The sequence below is a fragment of the Hyaena hyaena genome, unplaced genomic scaffold (genome assembly GCF_003009895.1).
Source record: "Hyaena hyaena isolate Hyena2069 unplaced genomic scaffold, ASM300989v1 scaffold_781, whole genome shotgun sequence".
Lineage (NCBI taxonomy): Eukaryota > Metazoa > Chordata > Mammalia > Carnivora > Hyaenidae > Hyaena > Hyaena hyaena.
The window spans coordinates 325,403-338,830 of record NW_024081414.1 but is presented as its reverse complement, the minus strand read 5'-3'; the positions used below and the strand labels follow the sequence as shown (position 1 = coordinate 338,830).

The 13,428-nt window shown below is 50.8% G+C and overlaps 1 protein-coding gene across 2 annotated transcripts in view; it reads left to right on the top strand.

The window, feature by feature from the left end:
- Positions 1–13,428, top strand: part of XYLT1 (xylosyltransferase 1) — a 302,097-nt gene that overhangs the window by 223,531 nt on the left and 65,138 nt on the right. For both annotated transcript variants that reach the window (XM_039218878.1, XM_039218879.1), the window contains 2 exons: positions 2,894–3,066; positions 4,022–4,224. In XM_039218878.1, the coding sequence (XP_039074809.1) occupies positions 2,894–3,066; positions 4,022–4,224 (376 nt within the window). The remainder of the gene's footprint in view (positions 1–2,893; positions 3,067–4,021; positions 4,225–13,428) is intronic.

Genomic DNA, 13,428 nt, shown 5'->3' with positions numbered 1-13,428 from the left:
GGCTAAGTTAATATTGCATGAATCACTGAGTTGATAGATGGTTGGGAAAGTGGGCGCATGGATGATTTGCTTTGAGGATGATGGCTAAGTGGATGGATGGATGGTTTTAAAGATGATGAGTGGATGGATGGATGGATGCATGGAAGAATGGATGGTTGGTTTTCTGGATGATATGCTGTTGAGCACGGTGGTTGGATTCCAATGGATGGGTGATTGGATTATGGATGGGTGGATGAAAAGATGTGATCTTATTGGCCACCTAGGGTCAGCTGCCCACATAATAGAGGAATCCGCCCTGTGGTGCCTGTGATAGACCTTCAATGCACGTCTACCTAGTTGCAATGGCTAATTTAAAGGTATTTCATTAAAAAGCAGAATGGGGGGGGGCAGGTATTTTCTCTTTAGAGAGAGAGAGAGGGTGTGGATGAACAGGGAAGAAGGACAGAGAGAGGGAGAGAGAATCCCAAGCAGGCTCCATAGTCAGCACAGAGGCTAACACTGGGCTTGATCCCACGACCCTGGGATCATGACCTGAGCCAAAATGAAGAGCTTGACATTCACTTGACTGACCCAGCCAGGAGCCCCTCTGGTCTTTTCTTTTTCTTTTCTTTTCTTTTTTCCTTTCTTTTCTCTTCTTCTTCTTCTTTTTTTTTTTTTTTTTTTTTTTTTTTTTTTTTTTTTTTTTTTTTTGGACATGCAGAATTGTTAAAAACTTTTCTAAAGTCTAGGTGTGGTAATGCAGTATATATGAGTGTCTAAGGACATAGGCTCTGGAAACAGACCTTGGTCTGAATCTCAGCTGAATAATTAAAGCATTGTGACCTTGAACCAACAAATCCCTTGGCCTCTCTAAAGATGCAGTTCCCTCACTTGCACGATGGGGAGAATAGCACTTACCTGGTAGTGTTGTTAAGAGGACTGAGTGAAATAATGAATGGCAAGGGCTGGTCAGCACTCTAACAGAATCTATTGTTACTGTGGTACCAAACCAAAATGTACCCTCCTATCCCTTTTTTTTACAGCAAGAACCAGATGTGTGGCAGATCCTGTCATAGCATTGAATGATCAGTGACAAACGACACTGAAATAGCCCCTCATCTCTTGGAGTTTTTCTTCTAGTGGAATGTCCAGATAGTTAACAAATAAACAGATAAACAATTTCAGATGGTATTAAATGCTGTGCAGAAAATTGAGATTAGGGTGAGGTGAAAGAGGATCATGTGGCTGATGGGGGCAGGTGGTCTTTTGCTGAGGTATGAACTAATGACAAGATAGAGCCATGCAAAGATCTAGGGAGAGGTGTTTGAGGAAACAGGAGCAGACAGTGAGAAGGTCCTGAGGCAGAAATGAAAAGGCTCAAGGAGAAGGAAGAAGGCCAGGCAGCGAGGTAGATGGTAAGGCAGTGAGGATGCAGAGAGCTTCACGAGGCAGGTCGTGCAGGCCTGAGGGCTGGGCCGTGTGATCCGGACGTCATCCATGTTAATTTCGTCCTGTCCTCTGGAACAGTATGGAAGGAGTCATGTTCACTCGGCAGTCGCTCAGCTTTCCAGTGAAGCGGCAGGCTCCCCACCTCCTGAGCTCCAGGCTAACCACTCCTGGTTCTCTGTTTCCAAGCTGACATCCTGGGAACGTCCTGGGTCTCATAAACCTAGAAGCCTGAAGAAATCAGGTTGGACCCAAAGGAAATCAGGCAGAAGAAGGGCAGGTGATCTCTTGTCAAAATTGTAATGAACTAAACCAATATGCTGTGTTTCTCCTTGAAACCCTGCCCTTGGAATATTTGCAAGGGAAAGGAGGAGAAAAGAAGTCTTTAAGGCTCATCCGGGATAAAAGACGTATGGAACCCGGAGGATGCAGGTAGATCTGGTCTAGGATCTGAGCTTTCAAAGAAAACCAAGGGAAGATGGTGGCCGATTTCCAGCAAGTCTGATGGCACTAACTCACACGGGGTCATTAGGATCCCATCACTCGGCACTTCTTCCTCTGTGTTGGCTTTTCTCCAAAAAAAAAAAAAAAAAAAAAAAAATCTTTCTCCGTGTGGGGATAAATGGGCTCTGAGAGTCTTACAGGTTCACAGATTCCAGAAAGAGAGCCTCTCTACTCTATTTGTTCCAACAAAAGTCTGGAATTCTGTCTTCTTGGCTAATTAGCTTCCTTGGGTCACATGTCCAGCTCTGAACTCTACAGACTATTTATTGCCAGGGAGATGCAGTGTTCCGATTGGGCAGGCCTTAAGCTCTGTGACCTTCCCTGTCACCGATCATGGAGGTAGACCCTCCCATCCATGTAGACTGAGAACGGAGGAGGGGGATGACGCCCCCCAACATACTGGATGAGAAAGTTTTCAGTTAGTTCTAGAGATTATATAACATCGTGCTTATAATCAACAATACTATACTGTGATCTTAAAAGTGTAAGAGGGCAGATATCATATTATCTGTTCTTCCCGCCATTTTTACAGAAAGGGATGCTGTGAGGAGGAGAAGGCAGAGTGGACCTGAACAGGCAAAGCCAGCTCATGTGTCATCTGTGACGCAGCTCAGAAATACCTCCTCTTTCCCCTGTGGCTCAGAGATAGATCTCTTACGCCTCTCATTGCCTCCTGCCTTACCCGATAGTTGAGTACATGTGCTTAGGTCTCTCTCAGCTTTTTAAAGCCCCTTGGGGATTGGACCCCTGCCTTTATGCACCTCACAGCCCCCCACATTTGTACCAGGACGTTATAAGTGTCCAAGACAAGCCACGTTAAGCTGGACTAGGTTTCAGGGCCCGATGTGACGACCATGACTTTCAAACAGTCCCCCCAAGCTGAAGCATCAGAGAAACTCCCTGTCCCTCAGCAAAGCCCCTCTGAGCCTCACCCCGCCTCTGTGGTTTCTCGGCTTGTCCCCAGGCAAAGCCAACAAGAACGTTCAGTGGGACGAGGATTCGGTGGAGTACATGCTGGCCAACCCAGTGAGAATCGCCTTCGTCCTGGTCGTCCACGGCCGTGCCTCTCGGCAGCTGCAGCGCATGTTCAAGGCCATTTACCACAAAGACCATTTCTACTACATCCACGTGGACAAGGTGAGGAACGCACCCCCATAGGACACCCCTTGCCGGCTTTCTGTGCCGGTCTGTCGGCCCCTCTCCAAGATGACCTCCCTCTCAGGCAAGGCTGGTAGTCTAAACAGCTGCCTCTCCTTGGAGCATTTGGTCTGGGGGTTAGGAGGGGGTGGGGGAGATAGAGAGGATGAGAGAATGAGAGAGAATGTGTGTTGGCTTCACAGTCCCCAGCTGTGACTTAAGACTTGCTCTGTAGACATTGTTTTTCTTACCTCTTTGCCCCGCTGCCCAGTGCAGTGCCTGCCACTTTGTGAGGATGGTTATCCCAGGACTGGGCACACATTTCCTGGAAAGGGCCAGACGGTAAATATTTTAGGCTCTGTGGGCTCTGCGCTCTGCAATGTAGCATGAAAACAGTTATAATAAATGTGTAAATGAGTACGTGTGGCTGTGTTCCAATAAAACTTTATTTATAAAACCCTGTAGCAGGCTAACCCCTGAGCTAGAGGTTTCTGTTGGTCTGCTGACCTGACATGATCATGTCAGTAGTCAAGGAGGAAAAATGGGATGCTTGATCATAGCAGGACTATGGGAAGGTAATGGAGAAATACCTGCCCTCAAAATACATGCAAGGTTTAGACATGGTCCTACTTCTTAGCTTATTATTCTCAGACCACATGCCTCAGTCTTGTAGTAAAATGCAGCATCCCGGGCACCAGCCCACACGGAGCGAACCATTAGCTCAGAGGTGGGGCCAGGTAATCTGCATTTCACGTACCTAAAACAGATGTTTGAAAAGAATCAAGCTTCAAATAACAATGTAGAAAGACCCTCAGGCCTGAACCAGTTACATGGCAAAGCCCAGTATGTTCAGAAGCCCTGGCGAGTAGAAGGGAAGGGAGACAGAGAGAGGCTGCGGGGCACGTCTGCGTGTTTTCTGGGCTGCTGAACATCCCCTTTTCTCTCCTGGGAAAAGCGCTCGAATTATCTGCATCGGCAAGTGCTCCGGTTCTCCAGACAGTATGACAACGTTCGTGTCACCCCCTGGAGGATGGCCACCATCTGGGGCGGAGCCAGCCTCCTGACCACGTATCTGCAGAGCATGCGGGACCTCCTGGAGATGACCGACTGGCCCTGGGACTTCTTCATCAACCTCAGCGCAGCCGACTACCCCATCAGGTAAGGCGGCCTGTGGCCCCATGCCAGCCTGCTCTGAGGTCTTGGCCTCCTCTCGTTTCCCTTGGTCAGAGCTGTGAAACCAGAGACAGAGGCACGTGGCCGCTGGTCTGGGGAAGCAGTTCTGCCTCTGTGACATGCCGTGGAGACCTCACGTGTGAGGTCTTAACACGGGATCCCCCCTGGACGTGAGCATCACGGGTGCGTTCATTCGCTCATCCAGCAGGAGTTTATTCACTGAGTGCGTGGTTTTCCCAGCTCTATTCAGGGGTACGCCGCAGAGACCATAAAATCCCTACCCACATGGAGCTTCCATTCAAGTGGGGGAGACCACTAACAAGTACAGTGCCACGTGAGAAGAACCAAGCAGAACATGGCCGCAGGAGAGGGTTGTGATTTTGATGAGTGGCTGGGGAGGTCCTTACGGAGACGAACAGAGGAGGAGGAATGAGCCACTCTGACGGGGAAAGTGGTCTAGGTGGAGGGAGCCGCGGCTGCTGGCAATGCGCCTGGTGTGCTGGGGGTGTCGGTGTGGCTGGAACAGAGTGTGCTAAGAGGTCAGAGGTTCCAGGGGTAACATGATGTTGGTTCTAGAATCTGGGCATCACTGGCGTGTTTGATGAGAGCCAGGACAAGGTCAGACTTAGGTGTTTGAAAGGGGAGTGGAGTGGAGGGAGGGAGGTCAGTTGTGACAGCCCCACAGAATCACAGACATGCGTTTTGGGACCGTTGGACGCCCACGGGTCTGTGTGCTTGTTCCCTAACAACTGTTAAGAAAGCAGTGGTTTGCCCACATTTTAAAACTGGGAGGTTTCACATGAGAGCATCAAACGGCAAGCTGTCCTCCAACATCTGCCCACGTGGGCCTGCTGGCCGCCAGCCACAACGGTGTAAAGCTGGTGGGGTGGCCAGCAGCCCCGAGGCACCGAGAAGCTCACATGCCACCAGGAGCTTCTGTCCCTTCAAACGTCTGTCCCTTCACCCGAACGCTGGTCTGTGCTTTAAGATCGGCCATAACAACGGACACTCCTCTAGATCTTGTAAGAGGGGAAAACAAAATGTGTTTCCTGCCAGAAGGCAGCTCTTTGCTTGACTAGGGCAGTGGGGGTGTGGTGCTGTCTTCCTCTGGTGGTGCAAGGGTTGGGTCAGGACAGTACCTTCCACACAAGAGTCACACGAAGGCGTCTTTTAAAGAAAAACATTTTGGGGCACTGGGTGGCTCAGTCGGTTAAGCATCTGACGTCGGCTCAGGTCATGATCTCGTGACTGATGAGTTCGAGCTCTGCATCAGGCTCTGTGCTAACAGCTCAGAACTCGGAGCCTGCTTCAGACTCTGTATCTTGGGTTCTCTCTGTCCCTCTCCTGCTCCCTTTCTCTCTCTCTCTCTCTCTCTCTCTCTCTCTCTCTCTCTCTCTCTCTCTCTCAATTAAGAATAAGAAAAATATTAAAAAAAAACATTTTTATCATGGCAGTTTTCCAACATGCATACAAGTGCTGAGAACAGCATAGGGAACCCTCGCATACACATTGCTTGGTTTCAGCTGGAAGCAGGCCGTGGCCAGTGCTGACGTGTCTGTACCCTCCCCTTCTTCCCGTGGCCCCACTGAAGCACTCCCGAGATACCACGTAGCTGTGTGTGTGTTTCCCTATACCTCCTGGAAAGATAAGGTCTCTTTTCTTTTCTTTTCTTTTTTTTTTTTTTACTGTTTGATTTATTTCTGAGAGAGACAGCATGGGCAGGGGAGGGTCAGAGAGAGAGACACACACAGAATCCAAAGCAGGCTCCAGGCTCTGAGCTAACTGCCATCACAGAGCCCGACGTGGGGCTCGAACCCACAAATCATGATCTGAGCCGAAGTCAGACTCTTAACTGACTGAGCCCCCCAGGCACCCTTCTCTTTTAACCTAATATACACATGATGATCACACCTAAACCATCATTCTTAATGTCATCAACTATTGAGATCACACATCCCCCAGAGTTTGGGTTTTGAATCAGGAAGCAAATAAGATATGGGTGTGGAGGGATGGTCTTCATTTAAAGCTAGAAATAATCTCTGTCTCCTTCATGATCGATTCCTGGTGCTCTCCTTCCGTCCTTGGTTGGTGGCATCTCATTGTTGGCTGGGAAGCCCTGAGCCCTGGCAGGGACCTGGGGAGGGGCACAATCTTTGGCCAGTTCAGGCAGGGTCCATCTGGCACCCTTGAACCTGAGAAAAATGATCCTTAGAAACATTCCTGTTTGCTTTTGTTCACAGGATAGCAGGGTAAGCAGATGATGAAACCTCGCTGGCAGATTTTCACTTAGTTACCTACCCATTTGTTTAGGGGCCCATTCCACAGCATTCGTTAGGCAACTCCTACGCTGGGCACTAACTGGGCATTCAGTGAGCAGCAGCGTCCCAGGCCCTCCCTGGTGGAGTAGGTCCCTTAGCTGGGAAAGTAGAATTAGAGGCGCCATGCAAGGTGTGAAAGAGCTGGAAAGCAGGGGTGTGTTGGGGGTGGTGGACATGGTCAGGAGGTCATAAAGTCCTCTAGAACATGCAGTTTTGACTTGAGAAATGAAGAATTAAAGGGTTTTTAGGCAAATGAGAAAGAGATGGTTCTAGACTCGGATTTCCCCACCGAGGCGCTAACGACATACTGAGCTGGATGGCTCTGTTGTGGGGACTGTCCTGTGCACAGCAGGACATTAGCAGCAGCCCCTGGTCTCGATCCACTGGATCCCGTAGTGCCTCCCCCCACCCAACTCATTTGGGATGACCACAGATGTCCCCAGATGTTGCCCGATGTCTCCAAGGGGCAAAAACGCTTCCAGCTGAAAACACTTTTCTTTTTTTTTTTTTATATTTTTATTTATTTCTAGGAGAGAGAGAGAGACAGCGTGACTAGGGGAGGGTCAGAGAGAGAGGGAGACACAGATTCTGAAACAGGCTCCAGGCTCTGAGCTGGCAGTCAGCACAGAGCCCGACGCGGGGCTCGAACCCAGGAACCGCGAGATCATGACCTAAGCGAAAGTCGGACACTTAACTGACTAAGCCACCCAGGCGCCCCCCAGCTGAAAACACTTCTTGAACGAGAGAACACTCTGGACAAGACATGGGTCACAGATTGAACTTGCTGCATTTGAGAAATTTATAAACAGATGGAATATAATAAAAGAATGAGGAGATGTGAGTGTAGAGAAGCACAGGGCAGGGGGTGAGTTAGGACACTGTCCCTCTGCCTCCCAAGAAAGGACTGAGTTCAAATGTTGGCATAACATCTAATGAGGTAGACACTTCATTCAACCCCAAAGCAAACCTGTTTCACACAAGGGCAAACTGAGACCCAAGGTCATGTGGGAAATACATGGTAGATCGGAACTGAGAACCAGTTCTGTCCAGTTCCAAGGTTGGTGTTCTTTCTGGCTCCATGGGGAAGTCAGCTGGGCCCAGAGGGGCAGGATGGCCCCTGGCTACCTGGAGCGCACAGCAGGAAACAGCCCCGCCCCTCAGGGAATGCCATGAGAGAGGGTCCTTGGAGGCAGGAAAGTCCCCTCTTGTCCTGAGCCTGGTCATTCTTCCTGGGGACCTCCAGTGGAGGCTGAGGTCACCTCCGCCTAGATCGAGTTGTAACCCTCGGCCAAAGACCTCTTGAGGTCCAGTGGGCGTTCATGTGTCCAGGGCCGTTCCCAGGAGACTCACACCAGGCCTCGAGGTTGCCCCCTAGGGGCCTGGTGCTGATTTGCCACAACCATGGACACACCACCTGGGCCAGGTGGTCTGTCAGGATCCCTAGCACTTCCGCATCCCCGAGGGTGGGTGCCCCGAGTCCCATCCTTTGGCTTAGGGCCTGAGTCCAAGGTCCGCTAACTTCACTAGCCGTGTGACCATCTGCGAGTTCACTCTGTGAAATCAGGAGGGGATCGTACCTAGCAGAGTGTCAGGCGCTTGCAAAGGGCCCAGTAAATGTCAACTGTTAATTCCTGAGCTGTATCCAGGGCTGAACCTCCTCTATGTCTGAGGAGCCCAGCAATCCGTTCCTAGAGCCTGTGCCAAACCTATTTTGGGCTCCAGAGAAGGGAGTCATGGTATTTTTAGCTTGTTTAGCTTTAATTCTCCAGGTCTGTCTGTGCCTCTGTGAGTCCATCTTTCTCCCCATCTACCCTCACTGCTATCATTTCCAGCACACACACCCCTCTCCAGTTCTTCTGCCCACTTCACTTTGCCAGCCTCATGGCCAGAGGCACTTTCTGCATCAAGCACTGCTGGTTCCTCTTGCCATTGTTTCTGTGAAGTCGCCCCATGCAAAAACATATGAATTTTGCAGATGAATGGTTTTATCCTGGGCAACTCTGATAGACTTTCACTTCCCATCTGCTGCTCCATCTGTAGTTTCCAAAACCACTACTTCTCCTGCCCCAGGAAGGATGAGCAAACTTAGGAGCCTTCTCAAAGGGGCAGAATGCCCAAGTCAGAAGCTTCTAGAAGGTTCTCAAAACTTTGGGGATTTCCAAGAACAGAGTACACCCAACATGGCTGCTCTGAGACATTCTGTGATTTGACATCACCTCCCCGTGTCCCCTGCCCAGCTCTGACTCTTCCCCTCTCAAGTCATAAAGACTCACTGATACTTACTGGCCCCCAGCCTTATTTAGACCCTGGATGCAGATAGCCTGGGTACAGATTCTGAGCCACCACCCTGGCCATGGGAGCAGGTGCTTGTGGCCTCTGCTTTCTGCCTCTCACTATGTCCACCTAAGAAAGGGACACAGTGTTAGCACCTATTTTATAGGAATGTTAGGAGGGGTCAAGGAAATAGTGTACAGTGCCTAACACATAGAAAATTCTGGATAAACACGGGCTATTATTCTAGCAGTGGAATCAAGTCGGCTTCACAGGCGGAACTTCATCATCAACCAAGTTGCTTTCTTTGTTCCCTTTACTGAAGAAAAGACTGGTAAAATACTACTTGAACTCCCGTCTCTTTTAAAAGCAGGAAAAGCAAAGTTAGACGATGAAGACCGAACGTCTCAAGAAAAACAGGACAGAACCGACTTGTTGGTGAACGTGAACCATGGCTACATTTGGAGTGTGCAAGCTAAGTGTGTGTCAGAATTCCCGACCTTCCTGGTCTGCTGTGACGTGATGGCCTGGCCCATGAAGGCTCTCGCTGGTGTTGCCTGTGGATCCAAGGCATGGCTGAAAATAGATGTTTTCAAACACTGAGATGGTGCTAGGTCTTGGGTCATCAAAGGACATGATGCTTTTGTTGAGCATATTCTACTTACTAAGGCACGAAGCCCCACTAGTTAGTGTCCTTTAGCTAGACGGGCCTCGGACAAAACCAAAAATGTTTCGCACTGTTGCTTGGTTTGAGCTAGTGGTAGCCGACCCCACACCCTCTCTCCTATGCTAGGTAGGCTGTGTCCTGGGACAAAGCAGATGCAAACGGAAGGAGGGCTGAGTGTGTCCATGGCCCCTCTGGGACTTGCTCACCTGTTCTCTCTCTCTCTCTCTCTCTCTCTCTCTCTCTCTCTCTTTCTCTCATTTCTTTATTTTGAGAGAGCAGAAGAGGGAGAGAAAGAGAATCGCTACCAGGCTCCATGCTGCCAGCAGCACAAAACCCCATGCAGGGCTCGAACTCACAAACTGCAAGACCATGACCTGAGCCGAAACCAAGAGTCGGAAGCTTAACTGACTGGGCCTCCACCCAGGCGCCCCCACAGCTCACTTTCAGTCTGGTGTGCAGGTATACATGCACATGTGCGTGCATGTAGGTGGCAGGGACACGGCGCTGAAATTTTTCAAGCTAAATCTGGGATCTCCTGCTGCCTCTTAGGGAGCCGCTGCAGTAAGGTCTACCCCAGCAGGGCCCACCCTATGGACACTTAAGTTACACCTGACCATAGACCCAAGGTGCTGTCGTAAGATAGCAGAGCCCAGGCCAGGAGTGTAAGAGCGGCCCTATGGTGTCTCACCTGGAAGCGCCAGCTAATAACAACAGGAAACAGGTGTCTGGGGCATCTCTCCTGTCCCAGAGACCAGTGCTTACAGAGGACCGATGGAGCCAAACTCACATCCAGATCCAACCAATATCTACTGCGTACCTACTACGTGTTAGGCCCTCTGCTGGGGTCTTTAGCATATATTTTGTCTTAATCCTCATCCCTCAAAACCTAACTTCCACTGTGTAAGAAAATTTAAGGAGGTTAGTATAAAACAGAACTTCCAGTAAATTCTGCAGGAAGTCAGACCCTGGGTGATAGTCACAGCACAGAGCCCAGTCAACCTCGGATTTGAGGTTTCATGACCCAGTACCGATGCCCAGACAGTGGTGTACATTTGCTTCCGTACTTGTCAGTCGTTGGTCTGCTCAGTGATTCCGCAGTGGGTCCAAGAACTCCTGTCGTTAATAGCGATGTCGCAATGTGGCGATGCCCATCTGTCGTATCCCTGCCCACGGAGGCCTGGTGACCTTTCCCTCTCAGCCCAGCCCTCCTCAGCCCGGTCTCCAGTGTGTCTGCTGGGTTGAGACAGATTTGGGGTTGAAGGTGGAAAGGTGAAGGCCGAGGGTCTGAGCAGTAAGCGTCCCTCCTTCCTTCACCATCCAGACCCCTTCTGAAGGCGGCAGAAAACAGTCCTCTACTCCCACAGCAAGGTCGGGAGATGGGGCTCCTTCTGACCTCATCAGTCACTCAGCAAAAATGTGTACTGAGCACCTACTGTGTGCCAGACGCTGGGCTGGGCAGAAGCTATTCAGCACTGAGGAGAAGCACGGTTAGACCCTGCCCTCATCGGAGGCCAGTTAGAGGCTCAAGACTCGAGCCAGACCACCTCGGTTCAAAGCCTAGCTCTTGGGTTCACCAGCTGTGTGAACTTAGACTTGAGAGAATCAGCGCCTCAGTCACCTTGTCTATAAAGTGGGGATAGTCACAGCACCTCCCCGTATGGTTGCTAAGATGGTCAAATGAGTTCCTGTATGTGAAGTGCTTAGCACACAGTAAGGGCTGTGCATGCGATGGCCCTTGTTATCAATAGAGGGGAGGTGGGCGTTAATCAGAATGACGGCACTGAGGAGCCTGCCGTTACAAGGTAAGGCAGGTGTTCTTCATGAAGGGAAGGAAGGCATGTAAGAGCACCCAGCAAGCGAAGCTCACCTGGGCTGGGGGCCTGGGACAGCCTCCTGAAGAGGCACTGCGTGAGCTCAGATACATGTGATGGTAGTAGTTCCCCAGCAGAAGCATGAGGGGTCCCAGGAGAGTGTTCTGGGAAAGGGATGGCATGAACAAAGGCCCTGCGGTAGAAAGGACCTCAACTGTTTGAGGAGCTGGAAGAAGGCCAATGTGGCTGAAACACAAAGAGCAAGGGATTGCCTTTCTACCAGTGAGGTAGGTCAAGGCCAGCCCCTGCAAGGACCCTTGGATCACCTGGTGGGTGGTTGAATCCTTAGTGGTGAGCTGTGTGGTTTTAACGAGGAGAAATGACCTTCACAGTATGGAGAAATCACTTAGGCTGCTGTGGCGGACAGTTGGGAGGGGACACAGGTGGGAGTGGCGAGGCCAGCAGGGAAGCAGGTGGTCACTCTGCTGACCCCTAGAACCACGCCTAGAGACCCCTGGGGGCTTTCCTGTTCTCTTCGGAGGCAGGAGTCCTGGAAGAGATCATGAGCTTCCTGAATGCAAGCGGCCACTGAGCCTTCTCATCACACACAGCCCAGCAGCCACCTTCTGTTTGGGGACCAGGACCCCACCCTGCACGGACTGCCCCACTGGGGAGACTCAGAGAGCAGGGGCTGGTGTAGAGAGGCCGGCACGCCCAGCAGTCAGGCGGGCGCGGAGCTCGAGGCAGTGGGGACAGCCTGGTGAAGAGGGGGAGGACCATGGAAGAATGTGGCTTGAGAGCCCTCTTTGTTCTTTTGCTTTTAATTGTCGTAAAGTACACATCGCATAAAATTTACCGTCTGGGCCATTTTTAAGTGTACAGTTTGGCCGGATTCAGGACGTTCATTTGCACTGCTGGACGGCCAGTCCACAGAACCCTCTTCATCTCGCAAAACTGAAGCCCTGTGTCCAGGAAATCACAAGACCCCCTTCTCCCTGCCCGGGCCCTGGCAGCCAGCACTGTCTCCTGTTTCTGCCAATCAGACTCCTCCGGTGTGTCCTGCAAATGGAATCATCCAGCATTTGTCTTTTAGCAACTGGCTTGTTTCGTGTAGCACAGTGTCCTCCAGGTCCATCCGTGTTGTAGCAGGGGTCCGCACTTCCTTCCTTCTGGAGGCTCAGTAATATTCCACATGTATTTTTGTACCACACTCTGCTTCCCTGTTCATCCCCCACTGACAGGCACCTGGGCTGTTTCCATCTCTTTCTATCGTCAGTGATGCTGTTGTGACAAGGCTGTAAAAATATCTCTTCACCTCCCTGCTTTCGGGGGTGTTCGGGGGTATATGCCCAGACGTAGAAATTCTAGATCATACGGTAGTTCTATTTGTTATTTTTTTAAGGCTTTTCATTACCATTTTCTACAGCAGTGTACAAGGCCTCCAGCATCTCTATGTCCTTGCCAAAATGTCATTTTTCTGGGGTTTTTTGGTAGCAGCCATACTAATAGGTGCGAGGTGTTTCTTGTTCTCTGTAAGGAGCGTAGGTCCCTGAAACAGAGGCCCTGCCACCCTCAGAGGATTTGCATCATTGACATAGCTCTCCACGGAATGACAGGGAAGTGTGTTCCTCACAGGGCCATGGCTTTCCGATGATCTTTCTAGAATATATTCCCAGCCTATGTCAGTTCACCTCATTTCCCACTGTGCGGATTGGGCCACCTGCTCACCAATGCCTGGAAACGTGTGCACCCACCGCCCCACCACTGCATGCGGGTCTGCAGACTTCTACCCCTGCTGTCTCTCTCGTGTACATTCCCGCCGGCGATCCCCTCCATCTCGGCCCAAGCCACACCCTCCTCGCTGCATACCTGGGCCGTCTTGAGTCCCCAAGAGGACAGAGGCTGCGCCAGACCCTGAAATGGGTGGGAGCTTCGGGACCATTTGGCAAAGCGGTGTAGCTACCACCGCCATTTGGGGGCACCTTCCAGCATATGACCGTTTACTCAGGCAGGCATGCAGCTCACCTATCCCGTGCTTGCTGAACACAGCTGGGCACCAGGCACCGTGATAGATTTTGGGAGAAGCAGCAATGGAAGAGCCTCAATCGCTCACAAAGAGTTT